Raw genomic sequence first — 20,474 nt, forward strand, 5'->3', positions numbered from 1 at the left:
CAAAGCTACTGAGGGGGTACACCTCGGCTGGCCCCTGGGAAACACGTCTCAGAAATCCACCTTCCAGGACAGGTTCACACTCTGCCCTTCTGCGCACACACCATGAGGATGGGAAAGGGAGACACTGAGAGGCTAGGGATGTGCCCAAGCTCGCAGTGAGGGTCAGCGTGGTGGAACCTGGGCAGAGCCAGCCCTGCGTGCTGACCAGGCCAGTGCTCGCCTCTGCTCTGCTGCACCCTCTCAAGCAGATGGAAGCCTGGGCTCCTCCTTCCAGACTCCACCTCCCAGAGCTTGGGGAAGAGACTGCGGGCAGGCGGGACTTATGAGCTGGAAATACAGGTCAGACGCACACACTCTAAGCCCCTGGGGCAGGGGCCCTGCCACTTGCGGACCCTGGAGAGCCTGCTGGTACAGCACGGTGCCAGCGGGCAAGCCCCTGGCCCTGTGTGGACAGGAGGTCAGCAGAGAACACACTGGCTTAGAGCAAGGAAACAGGCCTGGATCTGGTCCTACCATCACCTCCGGGAATCCTGCCTGCCAGGGGTAAAGGAGTATTAGCCCCTGGCACCCTCTAGAAAATGTGCCAGTTGGGCAGGGTAGAACTTGGTTCCCTCCTTCTGTACTTTTGAGCAGGACAGACTGGGGAGCCTGGGAAGGCAAGGGAGGTACCACACAGGCCACTGGTCCATGGCTGTGTTCCTTAGCTGGGGCTCCTGTGGCCAGTGTGCATGGAGCCCAGAGCTCGGAGCCTCAGCTCTTTAAGCTGCACAGGAGAGGGCAGGGGCTGGCAGGAGTCCTGGTCTCCAGCCATTCCAGGCAGGGCAGGGGGCGGGGGCTTTGTGCCTATCTGCCTATGTAAGGCCCTTGCTCTTCCCTTCTCTCTCGGCCTTTCTTTCTTTCTGCTCCACTTACAGCCAGGAAAAAAACCTGGAAAGTAACATAGGGGCATGAGGGTTACCCCAACTGGGGACCTAAAAGGAGGGTCTGGGGCCTGCAGCACACACTCCTGTTGAGGAACTTAAGAGTTCGGGGTCCAGCTGTGTCCAGGGAAAGCCTTGCTCCTGACCAGGAGTACATGGTCAGCTGTCCCTATGCCCCTTCCAGTTCCAAGCCTATGGGTCACCGAGGTCTCACAGATATTGCTGTGGTGTGTCCAGCTCTCCCCACAAAGGGCCCCTTGGGTGACCCGTCTGCCCTTCCTCCCCAGCCACTGCCCACGCCAGGGGCTACCTCCTCTCCTTCTCTGTCCAGATCCTTTCTGCTACTCACACCCTCAGTAAAGGCCCTGAAACAAGCACCCAAATAGGTGTGCTGGTTCCTAACTGCCCCTTCTGGTGTGCCAGCTCCAAAGGCAGGCGCTCCTAGGCTGGGGCTGCCCCTCTCTCGGCCGCCTCCCTGGGCCTCACCTGAAGTGGAGGTTCTTGAACGTGAAGTGGGTCTCCACGATGCCAGTGGTTTTGACCCTGGTTCGGAGGATGTCCTGCTCGGTGGGCTGGTAGTCGGCGGCCCCAATCCGGTCCAGGCTGTCCAAGTAGCTGGGGATGGCAACACAAAATGGACTATGAGCCCAGCAGCAAGATGGCTTAGGGTTTGCTAGGTGAGCTACTGCCTGAGTCCTGTCTTAAGTCAGGGCCCCTTGTGGGCTGACTGCAGGTCAGTGGTGGTGATGGTGATGCAAGAAGGTAGGGGTGACTGATGAAGAGGATGGTATGATCCTGACTTCTCATTCTCAAAATATCTCAGAATTAGACCCCATGCTCTCAGTTTCAGGCACACTGGACAAGGTCAATTTCAAGTAAGACCACCATGTTTATAACTATACTGCCTCAACACTTTCTCATTTGAAAAAATCTAAGGGGTGGGCATCTGGCATGGCAGTAAAGATACCAGCATGCCTGGGCTTGTGTCCCAACTCTGCTCCCTGGTCCAGCTTCCTGTTCATCCAGGCAGCAGGTCATGGCAATCAGCTGGACACCTGCTGCTCACACAGGAGATCTGCTGGACCGAGTTTCCGGCTCTTAGCCCTGGCCTGAGTCCGCCCCAGCTGCGGTGGGCATTTGGAGAGTGAACCAGTGGGTGGAAGTTCTCTGTCACTCTGCCTCTCAGAACAGGTGACAGGTAAGCTGTGTGACTTGGGTTCTACCCTTTGTTTCCTCGAGGCAAATATACTGTTTTTATAACTAGGAAGTAGGGATGGTTCTTCAGGAGGGGCGGCCTGTGCTCAGTGCTGCACGCTGGCCAGCTGCCCCCAACGTCCCTGGCTATTTTCGTATTTCCTGTCTACGGAGGGCCTGTGCACCTTCCCATGGGATATGCTATGAGGGGCTCGTTAGGACTCAGGTCTTAGGAATCAGGCTGTTCCCCTGAGACTCTCATGAGCCTGGCCATGCCCTCTGTGGTGGTGCTGCAGAATAGCCGTGTGAGTTGCAGCTGCCCCACCGTCTTCCCACTAGGCTGTGAGTGCCTGGGCAAGCTTCGCTCTCAGCCTCTGCTACGCTGGTCCTTGAGAGGATGACCTTGCTGTCATCTCCAGCTGAGCATCAGGCCTGGGCAGTCACTGCTCTTGCCCCTCCTACTTCAACTGGACAAATCTCCTTCAGATAAGGAGTTCAGATCTGGTCTCACACCATGCTGGCCAAGCCTCACAAAGGGAGATAGCCACGGACAGGGAGCCAAGATTAAGAGCTATATGAAGTACTCCAGGTGGCAAAGTTGGATCCCTACTTCTCTGGAGGCTGGGGATGGGACAATGGGGAAGACCAAGCCCCATATGGCTCCTACCTTCCCAGGGCCTACCTACCCTACAGTGGGAGGGCCTGTGCCTATGTGCATGCATGTGACATGAACAGGGAGGAGGCATGACAGCGTGGCAGAGGAAAGAACTGGATGACTGCGCCAGGGCCTGTTGTCTAATACAGAACATTTAAAGAAGGTTTCTCAGATGCCTATGGAGAGGCAGACAGCGGTGAATGGTGAGTGGCCCAGTAGAGGGAGCCATGCCAGGAGTGGAGGAGCAGCTGGCTGGCAGGTTGAAGGGCGGCCAGGCTGGGGAATGGGGAGGCAGGAAGCACATGTGGTGGGGCAGGCAGGGGTGAGACCTGGCTGAGCTGGAGTCAGGTGGCAGAGGTGAAGATGGCAGGCATCAGGGGTGGGCGCAGGCCCTTGAGGTTATTGCAAGGACTAGGCTGATGTGGGAGCGCAAGGGAGGCTGTCTGGCAGAGATGGTTCAGCGAGGAGGCAGCTGCCAGCCTGCATGAGGGAGGGGATGGCAGCAGACACGGTGGCAGCTGCGGAGGGAATGGGAAGTGGTGACAATGATGCAGGTCTTTGCAAAGGGAGCTTGGAGGTGAGAAATGAGAGGAAGAGGAGAGGTAAGCACACTTCCAGGGCTAGAATGAAGGGGAGGGTAGGAAGCAGGTATTCCACCGGCATATGGTGTTTTGGGTGAATTCAGATGTCCAAACGAGCAGATTGAAGTCAGGACAGGAGGGAGTGTAGGGCTGGTACAGGCAATGTGAGAGCTACAGCTTGGGCCCCTGGGGGAAATGGGCAGGAACAGTGGGCACTCTGAGACGGTATCAGGTGCAAAGGCTGAGGCTAGGCAGGAAAGTGTAAGGCAGAAGGCCTAGAGCCTGAGCAGGCACACACAAGAGGCAGAGATGTACAACTGGCTAGGGGTCTACAAGAAGAGGAGGAGGAGGAGTCTGTCCAGAGAGGTGCAGCAGACAGGGCGAGGGGAGAAGTGTGGCTAGTAAGCAAGAACAATTCAGCGGGAAGCTGGACTCAGGAAAATCATGAAATTGCCCTGTACAGCCCCTGATGGACTCTGCTCTGCATCCCTGGGTCTGGTTATTACGGGAGCACGAGCTGGTCACATTTACTGAGGCCTCAGGTGCACCGAGAGGCAGTCTGCACCCCAGCTAGACCAGGCCTTGTCCCCCTCTCCTCTGAGCCCTGGTCTCTCACCTAGCAAGGCCCAGCATTGGGACGAAGGTGAGTGGGCTTTACGAGGTACACAGTGCCCCCGCAAGTGTGTGATGTGACAGCATTGCCAGGCACTACCTACCTCCTTTAAAAAAAAAGATTTATTTTTATTGCAAAGTCAGATATACAGAGAGGAAGATCCTGCCTGCTGATTCATTCCCCAAATGACTGCAACAGCCAGAGCTACACCGATCTGAAGCCAGGAGCCAGGAATTTCCTCCAGGTTTCCCACGTGGGTGCAGGATCCCAAGGCTTTGGGCCATCCTCGACTGCTTTCCCAGGCCACAAGCAGGGACTGGATGGGAAGCGGGGTGACCATGACTAAGACCAGTGCCCATATGGAATCCCGACGCATCTAAGGTGAGCACCTCAGCTTACCGCATCGGGCCCACCATCTCCCTTCTATCCCAGCACTGGACTGTATTTAAGACCCTCCGGACAGAGCCAGCACTGTAGGCAGCAAATTGGACTGCTGCTGCGGTACTAGCATTCCATGTTATAACTCCTTCAGTTCTGACCCTTCTCCATGTTGATGTCTGGGAAAGTGGTGGACCACAGTCTAAGTGTTGAAGTGCCTGCTGGCCATGCAGGGGACTGGATGAAGTTCTGGCCAAGCCTTGGCTATTGCAGCCCTCTGGGACATGACTCTCCTCTCTCTCTGGTTCTCTTCATTCTTTCCTTACACCATTCACATACATCAGTAAGTCTTAGAAAAATGTTTTTTCTGGCCCTGGCTGTTGGGGCATCCCCACTTTCTTACCATGGACCCCTCTCTTGGAGGCTGGACACTGAAGACCTAACTGTGGAAAGCCAGAGTAAGCCTGCCTAAACCTGGGCAGTGCAGCAAATGGAAGGGAGCTGAGATGAGATAAGTTGGTACATTTCCTCGGCTTCCTTGGTGGAGAGTTGACAAACACCAGCTCAAGTTCCTTTACTGAAAGTTATGGTAACCAGAACTAAAAATAATCCTGCAATCAGCAACGAGCTGGAGGAGGAGGAGAGGGGGGAAGGGTAAAGGTGAAGGAGGAGGGAAAGAGGGGTGAAAAAAGAGGTGGAGGGGAAAGGGGTAGAAGGGCTGGCGGTGGAAGAGGAGGAGGAGAGGCGTGGAAAGGGAGGGAGATGAGAAGGGTGGAAGGGGAGGTGGAGAGTGAGAATGGGAGTGAAGGCTGGCGGGAAGGGAGTTGGGGCGGAAGGGAAAAGGAGGAGGAGAAGCGCGGAGGGGAGGCAGAAAGGGAGAATGGGTGTGAGGGTTGGAGGGGGAGAGGTAGCCGGAAAGGGCAGAGCGATGGAAGGGCTAGCGGGGAGTGGGGCGGGGAGAGGAAGAGGGGTGGCAGGCCTGCAGCTGAGCTGGACTCCTCAGGGGCTGGGAGCACTCTGCACAGCTGTAGCGTCCCTGACTCTGGACACCACTGGGACAAGTCAGAGGGAGCAGTTCCAGTAGGAGGGGACAGGACTTGGAAGGGCAGGAGACCACTTTTTGTTTTATACTTTTTGCTATTAACTTTTTCTTTTTGGCAACAGATGCATTTTATGATGAATGAAATAGGTCAAACCTTAAGTGGAGAATGCCATTTGATGAGTCACCAGAATACAGACTCAGGCCAGCTGGCTCTGAGGGACCCTGCGGCTCCTGCTGGCTGTGGGGAAGGAGGCTTAGGACTTGGGCCTGGCAGACAGGGAAGGAAGGAGGGAGCAGCCAGCCCGGCCACCATCCAGTGGTCTTGGTTAGAAAACCAGCCAGCCAGAAGTCATTCCCTCCTGGCTTGGTGTGGGCTTGTAATAGAAGGACATGCAGGGAGCTGCCCCATAAAGCCTCTGGCCTCATCCCTCCAATATATTCCTAGGGGGTTGGGGGGCCCTGGGTGGCCACCAGCTGAGGTTCCCAGGCCTTACTTGGGCCTTGACAAGCCAGGTGTGTAGAAGTGGGAAAGCGCTCCTGGCCTGCTTCTAGTCTGGGTTTTTTGGCCACCACTGTGGCCACTGCAAAGGTCTGCCTGTCTGGCAGGGAGTACTGTCGTGTTCAATGACCTTAGACTCTGCCATGTTGGCACAGTGCAGATTTGGGTGTATTACTCCCCAAACTATCAGTGGTTTGGCCAGGAGAACTTTTTGTTGTGAGGATGACCCTGAGCATTGTAAGATACTGAGTAGCCAGCCAGAATGACCAGCCTAGTCATTACATTAAAAAAGGTCTCCACCTGAGGACAATGGCCCCGGGGACAGAATGGCTGGACTGAGATGTGATGGTGTGAATAGGGAACATGTATCTATCCTCTGAGAGTGGGCTTGAGCTGGGGCGGGGGGCGGGTGCTAGCTGACCACTTCCACAGAAGGCCTCTGGGACCCACACTGCCAAAGTGGGCTGGTTCAGGAAAGCTAAGGTGCCAACCCTGCATCCCCACTCCTGGCACATCCATCTTCCCAGGGCTCTTTAGTCTCAAGGCCAAGAATCCAGGGAAGACATCCTTGAAGGAAACCATCTACATGATGAAGGTCAGGAGAGGCAGGTGACCCCAGTGTCCTGGAGCCTGCAGCATGTTCCTTGCTGGTGCCCTTTCTGCCCCTTCTCACTGCACTGGCTTTTCCCACTTCCCATTTCTCTACTTTCCTCATTTTCAATGTTAAACATAGAGAAATGGAAAGCCTTATGATTTCCTCTAAAATAAAGCAAAATAGCAGCATTTAAGTAATTTTCTGCCTGTGTAGCTCCCGATTGTGTTTATGGAGCCAGAAGGTCTCTAGCAAAAGCAACGACAACAACAAACCATGCTGCTGCACTCGGCTCTGTCCAGGTCTGGGCCCTCTCCTGTTTGCCTGTCCCTTGTCCCTTTTCTCCTCTGCCTTCCCTGGCCTCACTCTCAGCCTTTCTCCTTCCTCTGACACCAGCACCTGTGGAAAAAATGCCTCCCAGCAGGTGTGGCCTTGGCTGGCCTCTTAGTCTCCTGATGCCCCAGCACCCAACCTCTCTCTGTTCCCCAGGTTCTCCTGGTCCAGCACACTCACTATTTGGCAGAATCATTGAGCTGATATTCCCGAGACCGGTTGAAGCACTCCTGGATCCCTGAGTCGCCCCAGAGTCGCATCATGGCGGAGAGCAGTTCTGCAGAGAAGGGCTCGGTGTCTTCCATCCGACTCACCACGTCGCACACCATCTTGGCATCGGCCTATGAGGAGAGAGAGAGAATGCTTGGAGGTCTGGGTGGTGACAGGTGAGCCCTGGCCAGCCAAGGGCTCCATGTGGCTGGGACTAGGGGCTGGGTTTGTGACAAAGCCCCCGCCAGTGTGGAAGCCAGCTCTGGAGAATACCCAGGTCCTCTCTGGTCTCACAACAGTGCAGTGGCCTTGGACCATGCCCCACCGAATCTGGGGGTCTATATAAGCAGGAACCAAGACCGACTGGCTTGCACCTCCACTCTCCCGCTCAGCCACCATGGTTTGACATTTACCTGCATGGCTAACTCAGGTTCTGCATGCTATTTCCATTTGAGGGAAATTTAAAATGTCCTTGGCTAGAATTTTCATTTCCTCTACTTTTTAACCCAAGGTGAAGCAAAATTCCTGGTTCTGGTCTACATCAGGGGGAAAGAGGAGGCTTTTGATTATTTGAAAACTCCAGGTAACAGAGAGTGAGGGTCACAGCGGAGCGATACCATAGGATAGGGAGACTGGCAGGGGTGGCTGCCATGTTAGTGTACATGGTGAAAATTCCTCAGGTCAACTGTCAATGTCAAAGGGCTGGTGTTTGGTGTTATCAGGTTAATCTGCCACTTGAGATACCTGCATACATAATGGCAGTGCCTGGCTTGAGGTCGGCCTCTGCTTCCCGGCCGGCCTCCTGCTAATGTGCACCCTGAGATGAGGCAGATGATGATGTAACTTGTTGCACCCCTGTCACCTATGTGGGAGATCCAGACTGGGTTGCTGGCTCCTAACTTCTCCCTGGTTCAGCTCTGGCTATTGGGGGCATTTGAGGAGTGTGTCAGTGGATGGAGGATCTCTCTCTCTCTCTGTTGCTCTACCTTTTAGAACAGTAATAATGGCTACATGGTGCCAGGATATCCTTTATTCCAAGCCTTTAAAAGATATATTCAACCTCAAGATTGTAGGCCACCAAAGCTAAAACTTTATTTTATCAACAGTGACCTGTGACCTGCTGTTCTCTGGGGGCTGGAGAAGCTACATCTTGGTTAAGGAAGGGCAGGGCTGGAGTGGGTAAGAAGAGGGTGCAGTGGGAGTCCCGAGGGCACAGAGCGCACACACATATACAGTCACTGAAGGCCCTGGGGCACACAAAAAGTGCTGTATAATTTACAGGTTTCTTTTCCCTTCCCCTCACTCGGGCTCCACATGGGGACCACTCATTTCCAGAGATCACAAGTGAACCCACTGACCTGCAGTGGTCTTCTGGAGACTCACTCGGGTCCTGGGAAGTCACAAAGCTGCCATTGCTGCCACACACACACAGCACTCTAAGAGTTACCTTCATGACTGCCTCAGAAGGCAGCTGGCAGCTGCAGCAGCATGCCCAATCCCTCTGCCCTCTCTGAATCCTTGTAGGTCTGGCCTTGGAGGCAGAGGAGAGTTCTGCCCCCTGGACCTGGAGGAGGGTCACAGGTCTTGCTTTGACCCATGGAATGGTTGGGGGGGGGGTAGCAAGGTATCCCTAAAGTGGCCCTGTGTGCTTCCCATGTCCCCTGGACTTCCACTGTCACTGTAAATCTGCCCAGTCACTCCTGTTCCCCTCAGGAACTGGAGATGGGGTACATGGTATAAAGCTGAGCCCAGCCAGGATCTCTGACGAAGTGACTGTTGTATCGACGGGTCATGTCGAGTGCATCATCTGCACTTGATAGGTGGGGAAATAGTGCCGCAGGAGGGAGGGTATTCAGTGAAGGTGATGGGTGAGAGTGGCAGAGCTGGCATCCCAGACACCCGCCTCTGACTGCACGGCCAGCCTCTGTGGGCAGAGTCATGCATGCTGAGAGCAGTCCCTGTCTGCTGCACCTCTGGTGCAAGCCATATCTGACCAAAGGGCTGTGGCTGGGGAGCAGCAGGCTCACCACCTCCCTGGCCTCACAGACCCCTGAAACTATGGTATTTTATTTCATGCTCTGGGGGTGCAATAATTATTACTGGATGATTAGCCTACCCCAAGTCCTTTCCACCCCTGACCCTCCAATGAAGGCTGAGGAGTGGCAGACTAAGCAGCTCCTGGCAGGTGCTGAACACCACGAAGGGTGTGAAATCAGCCTCTGGTAGGTGAGTGGCCAGCAGTAGCTTCTATGTGAAAGGTGTGGGGGCTAGAAGCTGTTCGCTACAGAATGCTAGTCGGAAAGTTCTGACAGCAGTGCCTCCTGTTTACCAGGGATGACCGAAGTTGCCACTGTCCTGGAGGGTGGCAGGCCACATGCACAGTGCTAACTTAGTTCCAGTTCTCAGGGACAGTGCCTTAAATGCCCAGCCAAGTTACCCCGCTGACAGTGGAGGCTCAAGACTAGGCTGGGTGCACGTCCTGCGGTGGCAGTAACCCGAAGAACAGCCCTGGCCCTGGGCTTTGGGTGCCTCAGGCAGGCAGTGATGACTCGGGCAGGTGGGGGGGGGGAAGGGGGAGGGGCCTGAGTGGGGGGAAGGCTACACCTGGGGCTAGAAATAGAGTGAGGCCTCTGGGTCAGGGCGTTGTAGCCCACCCTGATCCACTCTGCTCCTGTCCCGGCTCCAACATCTGGCCAGAGTTTCCCAAACACCCTCCTGGGGTTCCACACTCACAGCTCCTGTTGGAAGGGAGGCCAGACTGCTCCTGGGGTGTGAGAAATATACTCCCATTTGAGTACTTCAGAGCCACATTACACTCTACGTTTCAGGGGGCGGGGATGACCCTTCTAAGGTAGGATTCACAAACTGTAGACCCAACAGCAAAGCTGCTCCTCCAGGAGTGACCTGGAATTGCTGTGTTCCACGTTGGGGGGCACTGGATGCTCCAGTGCACAGCCTGTACCTGCTTTATCTCCTCACTGCTGGGTGCTGCGGTGGGGGTGGCATAGGGTTCTGTGTGCCAGCGCCCCTCCCCTTCCTGTTTGCTTTCCTAGCTTTCCTAGCTCATGGGCCTGGGCATCATCAGGTGCCAAGCTTCCCAGCCCCAGGAACCCTGCCTGACTGTGCCAGCCCTGCTGCCTCCCAAGCCCAGGGTGCTGCTGCCTCCGCCCTGTTTCCTGCCAGGCCAGAGGCTGCTGGCATCTGTTCTCCCCTTCTCTTTCAGGACAACAAAGCCACAACCTCCATGGATCATCCAAGGGCTACGTATTCTTGTGTAGCCTGCAGTGTGCCTGTGTGAAGGGTTCTGCATGGTAAGCTGTAAGTCCTGCAGCCTTTCTGGGGGTTTTAGATCACAGACTGAGTTGCTTGGATCTGGTCTCCAATCCAGGATCCCAACTGGAGCAAGGGCCTCAACCTTTCTGAAGCTCAGGGTCCTCACCTGCTAATTCATGGTCATTTTCATCATAGAGCTGTCATGAGCAAATAGAGCCCTGAATACAGGCATGACACCCCAGGGTGGGCTGTGCTGGGGACCAGCCAGTAAACAGGTGCACCCTGCCTCCATCTTTGTGAAGATTAGAGGCAGGACCATGTACTTGTCAATGTCAACAGCAGGTGAGATGCTATGTTTATGGGTTTAAGATCAGGAGACTGGGAGAGGTTGTGCTTTTTCAAGATTGTCAAAGGATTCTTCCTGCATTGAGGGTGGGAAAGAAGCACTAATTTGTGTTGTAGGCAACACAGCCTTTCTGGCTAAGTGATATCTTTCTCATAATGTTAACACACAAATGGCCCATAGTGACTTTAGGCGAGATACTCGAGGGGAGTCCCAGGACTCTGAAGAGCCTCAAGCAACAGGAGGAAGGGGTGGACAGAGAAGTGGGTAATACAGAAACAGGACCTAGGGGTCAGCTCCAATGTCTGCAGGGTACTGGCTGTGACATAAGGAGCACCACCCCCAGAAGGGAGGCATAGGGCAGCCTGGGATTGGGTAGGGTGATGCCTCTGAACTGGCAGCCAGCAGGGCCCTCCTGCCACAAGGATATGCTGCAGGGACCAGCATATCCACACACTGAGAATGTGTGGGGAAAGCAGCACAAGAGCCAGATGACCAGTGATGGGACAGCCTGCTAGCAGCCAGAGAGATGTCTCCAGGCAGCAGGCCAGTCCCTGGCTCTAGCACTGGCACCAATGCAATGAGGGGTGTAGGCTGCCATGGCCATGTGGTGCCACCTGCCTGGTTGCAGACAGGTTTCCTGTACCAACATCTGCAACATTGGTATTTCAGAGCTGAAGCTGATGCCAGTCCATGCTGTGGGACATCCTGGAGGATGGTGGCCAAAGAAGTCAGCATCAGTTCATCTAAGCCAGTGGAAAAGAGCACAATGTTTTCCATGGCTATGCCAGATTCAGCTGGGACCTAGCAGTGCCTAGATGTGTCTGCTGGGTCAAGACGGGAGGTTCAGTGGCATGTTTAGTCTTTGAGACTGCTGCCTTCTCATGGCAGCACAGACTTCTCAGTAAACATCAGTGGCCAAGTAGTGTTCCACTGTAACAAAAGGCCTAGACTTGTCTTTTCAACGGATTAGATGCAAAGGCTGAGTGGGGAAACCAATGGGGATTTTCCATTAGAGCCCCAGGGTCAGATCCTGGCTCTGCACCTGTTCAGCTGTATGCCCATGATAGACCACTTCACCTTCCCCAGCCTCTGTCCTCCCATGAGCTCCTGGCACAAGGCTGTTTGTGCTGATCAAATGGGCTGAGGTGGTGACACAGCTCCGCAACGCGGATGAGCTCTGCAAACGTCTGTGATTATAAGCAAAGATGAAGTGCCTCAGATGCAAACAACAGCTGACTCCCAAGGCAAGCACGTAGTTTTGATAACAATAATCACAGTAATTATCATAATAACCCCTTCCCACTGAAGAGCTGCTTTGCATCCTTCAGAATTTGCCTCCATCTAATCTTCTGGGCTAAGTGAAGGGTGAACTGGTACACACACACACACACACACATACACACACGGATGCACACACATGCACACAAGCTTTCCAGGTGCTGGGAGAAAAGCTTGATCGGCCCCACCCTGCTTTGTATGCCGCTGTTGTCCCTGCATCCACCAGGGGGCAGGAGTGCACAGGCCAATGGGAGTGTGGGCCTGCATACTTTGAGCCAGAGGCTAGGAAGGACTGAGCCAGACCCCTGTCCCCATCGTTGTCTTCCTTAGGTTACCTCTCCAATTCCTAGAAGCCCCCCAAAGGGAAAGCCCAGTGAAGGGCCTGCTGGAGGCCCAGTCTGGGCCCTGCATCTCCAGCAGTGGGCCCATCTGGGCACTTAGTAACTGCCGAGTACATACATCCTGCAGAGGCCTGAACCTCTGAGGACACTGGTCACGAGCTCTAGCGCACTCAGGAAGCCACCTTTTTTTCTGCAGTTGAACTCAGAATACTAGGAGCAGTGGCAGGAAAAGAGATCCACCTGCTCACACCTTGGGGAAGAGTCTGCTTTCCTGGCCCCGGGCTGGCAGATGACTCCCTATGTGAAAGTGGCACCAATCATTGACTCAGGGAGTATCTTAGATGTGTGTGACATGTTGTTGGCTGTGGCAAGAGCAGGAGTGGTGCAGACACTTAACGGCTGGGGCCCAGGCATGCTTGGGGCTCTGCTGGGGTCTCAGTGAGGCCTGTGCTCCACTCACCTCCCCCCGCTGTCAAGCCTGCCATCAGTCACAGGGTCTCCAGTGTAGGTATGGCACCTCGTGGGTCTACTGTTTTGCTTCAGGGGAGAGGACTTTCCTGGTTCCCCAGGAAACTCCTACGGCCCAACTGTGACTTTGGCACTATTTCTATCCAGCCTGCCTTCTCCAGTTGAAATGACAATCTGCCCACCTCCTTCCTTTCAAATCCATGTCCCATTCTGCAGACAGCACTGACACATGCCTGTGGTCCCCAGGTGGGACATGCACCATCTTCTCTGGTGCCTCCGCGTGCCATGGCCTCCTTTATCCGCCAGCCACCCCCAGCCTCTCCCAGAGCACCCACCCCTTTGTGATGCATGCGTTTAGCTTATCCAGGCCACCACCCACTCCTGCTCTCATCTACCTCCTCATCCCTTCCCTCACCTGCTCATTTGTCTACCACCGGGTGGCAGATGCCAGGCAGGGACTTGGGCTTGGCCTTCAAGGTTTCCCCTACTTGGCTTGGTGGGGGGAGCACACTGCCTGAATCCCCTGCAGCCTGCCAGCTGGTGCTCCCCCATGTCAAGGCCAAAAGGATGTCCCACCTTTGTCAGGGCCCCATGGATTTTCTGAGGTTTCCAGTTGGAGTCAGAAGGCAAAGGAATTCAAGCTTCTTGGGCTCCTGCAGCATCTGACCTGTGCCCCTCTGAGAACCTCTGCTGCCTTGGGCACAGGTTGCCCTGAAGAGGTGGGGAAGGCTTTCTTTCACTTGGGCTCTCTCAAGGGTCATGTCCTGCTCAGCGCCAGAGCCCCCACATCTTCTGATTGCCTCCAAAGGCTCATTCCTGACAAGTCAGCCCATGATGGAGTTTCAATAACTGGGGTTGGGAGGTGCTGCAGCCCAAGTCCTCTGGGGTCTGGCTGCTGCTGCTGCCTTGGACTTTTCACCCAGAGTCTGTCGGCTGCGCAGTTGGTGTGGCCTCTTGCCATGGGCGCAGGTCACACAGAAGCCAAGCCAAAAGCAACAAGCACTGGTGAAGATGCAGAGAGAAAACAGTTGCCCCTTGCTGGTGGGGAAATACATCAGTATGGCTGCTGTGGAACACAGTGGGGAGCTGCCTCAGAATGGCAAACAGTGGCAGGTGTTGCGGCCTACTGAGTGGTGCCACCCCCTGGGACTTTGAGGCAATCACCTGAGATGAGCCTTGCTTCTGCCCTAGCTCAGCTGTCTGCTGGCGCACCTATGGGGAGCAGATGTTGGCTTAAGTGCTTGTGTTTCCAACACCCACATGGGAGACCTCTGGCCTCACCTACCCCTGGCTGCTGTGGGCATTTAGGCAGTAAGTTCATCATTGTAATATTTATATCCCTGCTTCCCTCCCTGTCACTCTGCTTTTCAAATTAAAAATATAAATCTTAAAAAAGAAAACCATAAGAATAGAACTGTCCTAGCTAGGATCCAGCAATGGCACGACTGGGTATATGCCCAAAGGAAATGAAATCAACGGCATGGAAGCGACACCTGCATTCCTGTTCACTGTAGTGGTTTTCACCATAGCCAAGAAATGGGAGCAACTTCAGTATCCATTCACTGATGAGTGCACAAAGACAAGGTGGCCCTCATACATAGTGGAATACCACTCAGTCATAAAAAGGATGAAATGCTGACACGTGTTAACAATATGAATGGAATTGGAGGTCGTTACATTTGACATAAGATAGGCACAGGTAGACAAGTACTCCAAGGATCTCATTCATATGAGGAATCTAAATCAATTCTGAATTGAAAAGTGGGGAGTAGAATGGTGTGCCCCAGAGGAGGGGGAAGAGGAGGGGCAAAGGGTCACTATCAGGTACTAAGATGTAGAGAAACAAGGTAGGGCTTGGCTCTAGGGTGACTGCAGGTAACCATAACATAGTGTTTGGTATGTTTTTCTAAAAAGCTGTAAGAGGACTTCCAATGCTTTCACCCCTAAGGGATGATAAATGCTTGTGAAGACAGTATTGTTCATCCTGTGGTGACCAGTATCAATGTATACAGCACTGACAAAACACAAAGCATCCCATAAATACATACAGTGCTTAATTAGAAAAAAAAAAACAATCGTTTAAAAGAAAGACCAAAGCCAGATTGGTAAATGCCCTTCAGCACAGAGGGTCTCTCAGGGCACAGTTCTGGGGCTGGATATCAGGAATGGAACAGGCAGCAGGACCTGGACCTGCTCTGCCCAGGCTGGCCCAGGAGGCCCTCAGCCACATCACTTGCCAACTATGAAGTCATGGGCAGCTCCCCCTGGGAGGACACTCCAGCACAAGGTGTAGCACTCAAGAGAAATGGGTTGTGTGGAAGAGGAGCTGGGGGGTGATGACTGAGATGCAGCTAGCCATGGGTTGGCTAAAGCCAAGGCACAGAACAGTCACTGGTTTTCCCTGGAATACTTGAGAAGGCAAGGAGTGAATTGAACTGGATGGGCAGAGACTCAAGGCAAAGCCCAGAGCCTTGCCATGCAGCAGCAGATCTGAGAGGGCACCAATGCCCATGCAGCCACCCATGGGACCTGAGGATAACATCGGGCTCAGACACCCACAGCCTTCGGTGTTAAACCACAGATGGTCCTAGATACTAAGGCAGGTAGGCAGCCGGCTCCCACACATCTTCCTCTTGGTTATGGCTTGTGCACTGCTTCCTGCGAGGTGGCTTAACGTCTCACTGTGGGCCAGCTCTGATGCTGTGGAAATCTTTCTCCATGGAGAGGCCCAATGCTGACCCCGCTGAGGATGGAGCTGGGGCGTGTGCTCCTTTCCTCTGCTTGCCAGGACGCTTGGCTGTGTCCTATAGGCCTGGGGGCTCTGTCAGTCCACAGCCCCAGCCCTGGGAGCATCGGAGTAGAATAGGCAGGGGGGCTGTGAGGAGATGTGGGGCCCTGTTTGACGACAGCACAGGCAGGAGAGGCAGTTTGTGTGTGTGACAGGGGGCACGTACCCATTTCTGTCAGTAACATTACACTGTCTCTGGCCCTCAGGCTTCTCATCAATCTCAAATTTCCAAATATGAAGTGGGGATGCTATGTGTCCAAGCTTAGTATCACTTCCCTTGAAACAATCTCCCTTCTTAGCATCCCACTTTCCTTGGTGGGCAGGGGTTGACCAATCATACCCTGGGTTGTCTTCTAGATGGGGTACTATGGACAGCTGAGCTACCAGGCAGGCATTGTGTCATCACCAGTAAGCCTTAAGGTGAACGGGACAGAAATTTCCAAATTCATGGTGCCCTCCCCACTCCCCCGCCTCCTTTCTCCTGAGCTCGATGTTCTAAGATGGGAGAAAAGGACTAAAATTGGATGGGCTAAATTTCCCAGAAACGAACAAGGGCAGAATGAAATTACCCACACAGAGCAGTCAGAAGGGAAGAAAAGTGGTAATGGCCAACTTCATCTCTGCAGAACGCACAGCGACGATGGTGAATAGTTTAATTAGTGCTGCCTTGGCCAGGAGATGCCAGCAACACAATTATGGAAGAGAAAAGATGCATGTGGGAATGCTACACACACAGTGGGGCCTGGAGACAGGCAGTGCTGGAGATGACAGGTTTGGTTGAGTGGGGGGTCTCTCCAGGCTCATTAAATGGCCTCCCCCCTGCACTGGGACACCATTTACCAGTGATAGGGCACTGGTTCTGTGTGTCACTGTGCTTCCAGGAGACCTGCCTCTGATGGGCTCTGGGACCCTGGGTCTCTGGATTTCCAATTGTACCAGGCGGGGCCAGGAGGCAAGGGCAAGGCTAGATCAGTAGTTATCCTAGAGTGGTCTGCAGCCCCCTGGGGGGTGGTCTCTGAGGCCCTTTCAGAGGAGTCCTTGGGACCCATACTGTCTTTATGACAATATCAGATGGTTCCTTGCCTTTTAAACATTATTAATATTTGTACTGATGGTGCCAAAGTGAAAGATAAAAGCTGGGCAGTTCCCATGACAGAAAGTAATGTGACACACTCAACTGTAGTAGTTGCCATTATATTTTTTACAGTAATGCATTCACCGTAAAACAAACACCAGCTTTACTTAACAGTGTTCTTGCTGAAACAGTTAAAATTACGAGTTTAAAAAAATCTCTACCCTTGAGTGCATGTCTGTGCATTTGGTGTGATGAAAAAGCAAAAAAACACATGCATAAAACGCTGGTTATCCAAACTGATGGTGGCTCTCTGAGGAGAGACACTTTCTATAAGACTGAGTCAGGCCAGCACTGTGGTACAGTGCATTAAGCTGCTGTCTGCAATGCCTGCATCCCATATGGGTGCCCTTTTGAGTTCCAGCTGCTGCACTTCTGATCCAAATCCCTGCTACTGTGCCTACAAAAGCAGTGGAAGACAGTCCAAGATGGGTGCTTGGGCCTTGCATCCATGTGGGAGTCCTGGAAGAAGCTCCTGGCTTTGGCTTGGCCCAGCCCTGTTTCTTTTGGGCCATTTGGGCAGCAAACCAGTGGATGAAAGATCCCTCTCTTTCTCTTTCCTTCTCAGAAATCTGTAAAAAATGAGTCAGCAGCAAAATTCATCCCTGTTTTCCATGGGATACCACATTTACTTGAAAGAACACCTAAAAGAAAAACAGCGGGGATTCAGACTCAGGTCCTTGGCAGCCATTTTCTCAAAAATGAATCCAGTATACTCATCACTTTAGGCAAAACAAATTATATGTCACTAAAAACAATCAAACCCCAGCTTTCAAGTGAACAAGGAGAATTTTGGAACACATGTATTTAGCATCATACATTAGACAGCTCCCTAGTACCTAAAAACTTTTCTGTATTAAGAAGCATGAGTTTTTGATACTATATGATCAAATGCGCAAACATTGGAGAGATCTGCATAATTTAGTGAACCAATATTTCCCAAAGGGCCCAACGGTGTTACAGAAGCAAGCATAAGAGACCATATAAGTGCAAGACAGACCAATGGGTTTCAGTGTAAAAAGAATAGGCAAGGGCACTGATGAAAGTTTCAGATTCCACATGACAAGTATCTTTCAGAGGACTATCACTGGCTCAGCTTGGGTGGGTTTCAAAGAATAACTACCTGGAGAAGCCACTAAAATACTTATTACTGTTTCAATTGCTTACTTATGTTGGGCCAAGTTTTGCTTTGACCAAAACAACACATCACATCACAGCAGAATAAATGCAGAAATACATAGGAAAATCAAAACATCTTTTTCTGTTAGGTGATTTACAAAGTGACATTCTTCTTACTAAAACTTTTTTTTTTAAATTACAGTAAATTTTAATAAAAACTTTATTTATATTAATGTATAATGGACTTACTATGGTTATTTTTAAGTCAATAAATTTCTTTTTTTTTTTTTTTTTTTTTTTTATTGTTGCTTACACTGTATTATGTAGTACAGTTTTATAGGCGCTGGGGATTCCCCCCACCCCTCCCCATACCCCTCCCCCCATGGTGGATTCCTCCACCTTGCTGCATAACCATAGTTCAAGTTCAGTTGAGATTCATTGCTTGAAAACACATGCCTAGCATAAAGTTCAGCGTCTTATTGTCCAGATAAGTTCAGTGGCCTCCTGGGGAGACCTTCTATGGTCTGAAGATAGGTCTAACAGAGTAAAGATCCGGTCGGTTAAAAGCCCCAACAAGGCCTCAGTTTCAATATACAACATTATGGAATTAATTGACATAGTAATGGGTAAACAATATGTTAAGAATAATGCGAGTTCCATTCTTCGAAACATCTGGGTTGAGACAGTATCAATGACAGGTTCAAAAAATAACAAACAACCAAACAAAAAATTACAGGTTAAATCAAGGCAAACGTGGTATCTAATCTTTTGGGATTCACTCATTTCCCTTAGCATTATAGTTTCCAGTTGTGCCCATTTAGCCACAAAGAACTGCATTTTGTTTTTTTTAATAGCTGCGTAGTATTCCATGGAGTAGATGAACCAAAGCTTTTTTTTAAAATTACAGTAAATTTTAATAAATTTTAATAAAAACTTTATTTATATTAATGTATAATGGACTTACTATGGTTATTTTTAAGTCAATAAATTTCAAATTTAATTTGTAGTTTTAATTTCCAATGCAATAAAACTGGACAGATATAAACTACATAAAGAGAATATTTATTGGGGCCCATGATGACTTTCAGGAGTATAACCTGCCAAGTTTGAGAACTGCTAGATCAGATCATTTATCCCACAAATATCATTTCCCTAATCCTTCACAGCTTCTGCTCAAGTTCTGCATTAGCTGCTAATACTTATTATTTTTCTTACACACATCTTTGTACTCTATAAAGTTCATAGCCCCATGGCAAATGAAAAGTCAGTTTAAAATATTTTACATAAAAGACACCCATGAGAATGGCTCCAATGGAAACAGAACACTATTTCATGATTCTAGCTGGATCCAATGGCCCGTGGAAGGCTCCTTAACAAGGAGAAGCTCAGACATATTGAGGATGCACTAGCGTCAGCTCAAGGCTTTCTCTGTCAGGTCCTCAGATGGGGTGAAAGTGGGCAGGGACTCAGGCCCTGACCTGGTGAACCCATGGCACTGCATGCTGCTGCCCACTGAGGCCTCTCAAGGTCTGCAGCCAGGATGGCAGGGCCATTTGGGGAAGGCCTCCACCAACACAGGTGTGACTGAGAGGCGATCTCAGGGACTAAGAGGTGAGGCTTAAAGCTGAAGCCAATGCTTCTTAGAAAATCAGGAATTACAAGTTCTTACCAATGGTTAGTGGTGGTGGGAAGGCTCTGGGTTGGCATGAAGGAGGGATTTCTAGGTTCAGGAATCAGGGAGGACTTGGTCATGCAGCTCAGAAGACTAGCATACTTAACTGTGGCTTCTTCTGGGTTTGCTCTGAGCCTTGAGGTTGTCTACACACACACACACACACACACACACACACACACACACACACACACACACACATCGGCAAAGAAGTTTTTAAGTGGTAACAACAGCAACTAATATTTAATGACCATTTATCACAGGCTGATTTCACTAAGTGTTCACAATCACCATCAATTTCCTCACTTCATAATCAGACACACCAGAGTTCTGATGGGTTACAAGATTTGCCCAAGGTTACTCAGCCCCTTGGTAGGAGAGTCAGGATTTGACCTCCAGCTGGCCGACTCCAGAGCAACCCTGATTCTCCTGTGAGCTTTCACCAACTCCTCTTCAGGCTAGGGTAAAGGAGAAGGTGTTACTAGACCTTCAGCGAGCCAGGGGTGTAGCTGCACTGGAGGAACCCACCAGTCCTCTGTTTCCTGGTAGGTAGGGTCTGGAATGGTTGGCACCCAGGCTGTCATCATCTTGCTGCCATCATCTGCTCTCAGCCCTGCTGCTAAGGGTGCAGAGCTCCCAGAGGACCTTGCTGGTGCCCACCCAGGGGAGTCAGAGTTGGTGTGTTGATGCCAGCATGTTTACATGCAGCAGGTGAGATGGCAACAGGTGTGAAAAACAAGAGAGACAAATACTCTTGTCAACCACCATGTGGGAGAGGCAGAATGGGCTACATGGCTGTGCAGCAGATGGGCCAGGCAGAGAGGGGCCCTTTGGGACACCATGGGTGGTGCAGGAGCAGGAGGGTATAGGGGAGCCAGTGCTGGATGCCAGCTCCCTTCATTCCTAGTGTCTGGCCATGAGAGGAACACGATAAACAGAGGACCACAGTACTGAGCAAACCCTCTAAGATCTTGTCAACCCTGCTCTGTCAGTGGGGAGTGTGGAAGGGGGCTGTCCCCTGCAGGGTCTGAGTCCCTTTT

At 51.9% G+C, this 20,474-nt stretch overlaps 1 protein-coding gene across 2 annotated transcripts in view; it reads right to left on the reverse strand.

Moving 5' to 3' along the window:
• GNAO1 (G protein subunit alpha o1) overlaps positions 1–20,474 on the reverse strand; it is a 153,858-nt gene that overhangs the window by 17,743 nt on the left and 115,641 nt on the right. For both annotated transcript variants that reach the window (XM_040982685.1, XM_040982684.1), the window contains exons 4-5: positions 6,988–7,148; positions 1,407–1,535 (exon numbers count right to left, since the gene is read on the reverse strand). In XM_040982685.1, the coding sequence (XP_040838619.1) occupies positions 1,407–1,535; positions 6,988–7,148 (290 nt within the window). The remainder of the gene's footprint in view (positions 1–1,406; positions 1,536–6,987; positions 7,149–20,474) is intronic.

Source organism: Ochotona curzoniae, unplaced genomic scaffold, assembly GCF_017591425.1.
Source record: "Ochotona curzoniae isolate NIBS_2020 unplaced genomic scaffold, NIBS_Ocur_1.0 contig_3622, whole genome shotgun sequence".
NCBI lineage: Eukaryota > Metazoa > Chordata > Mammalia > Lagomorpha > Ochotonidae > Ochotona > Ochotona curzoniae.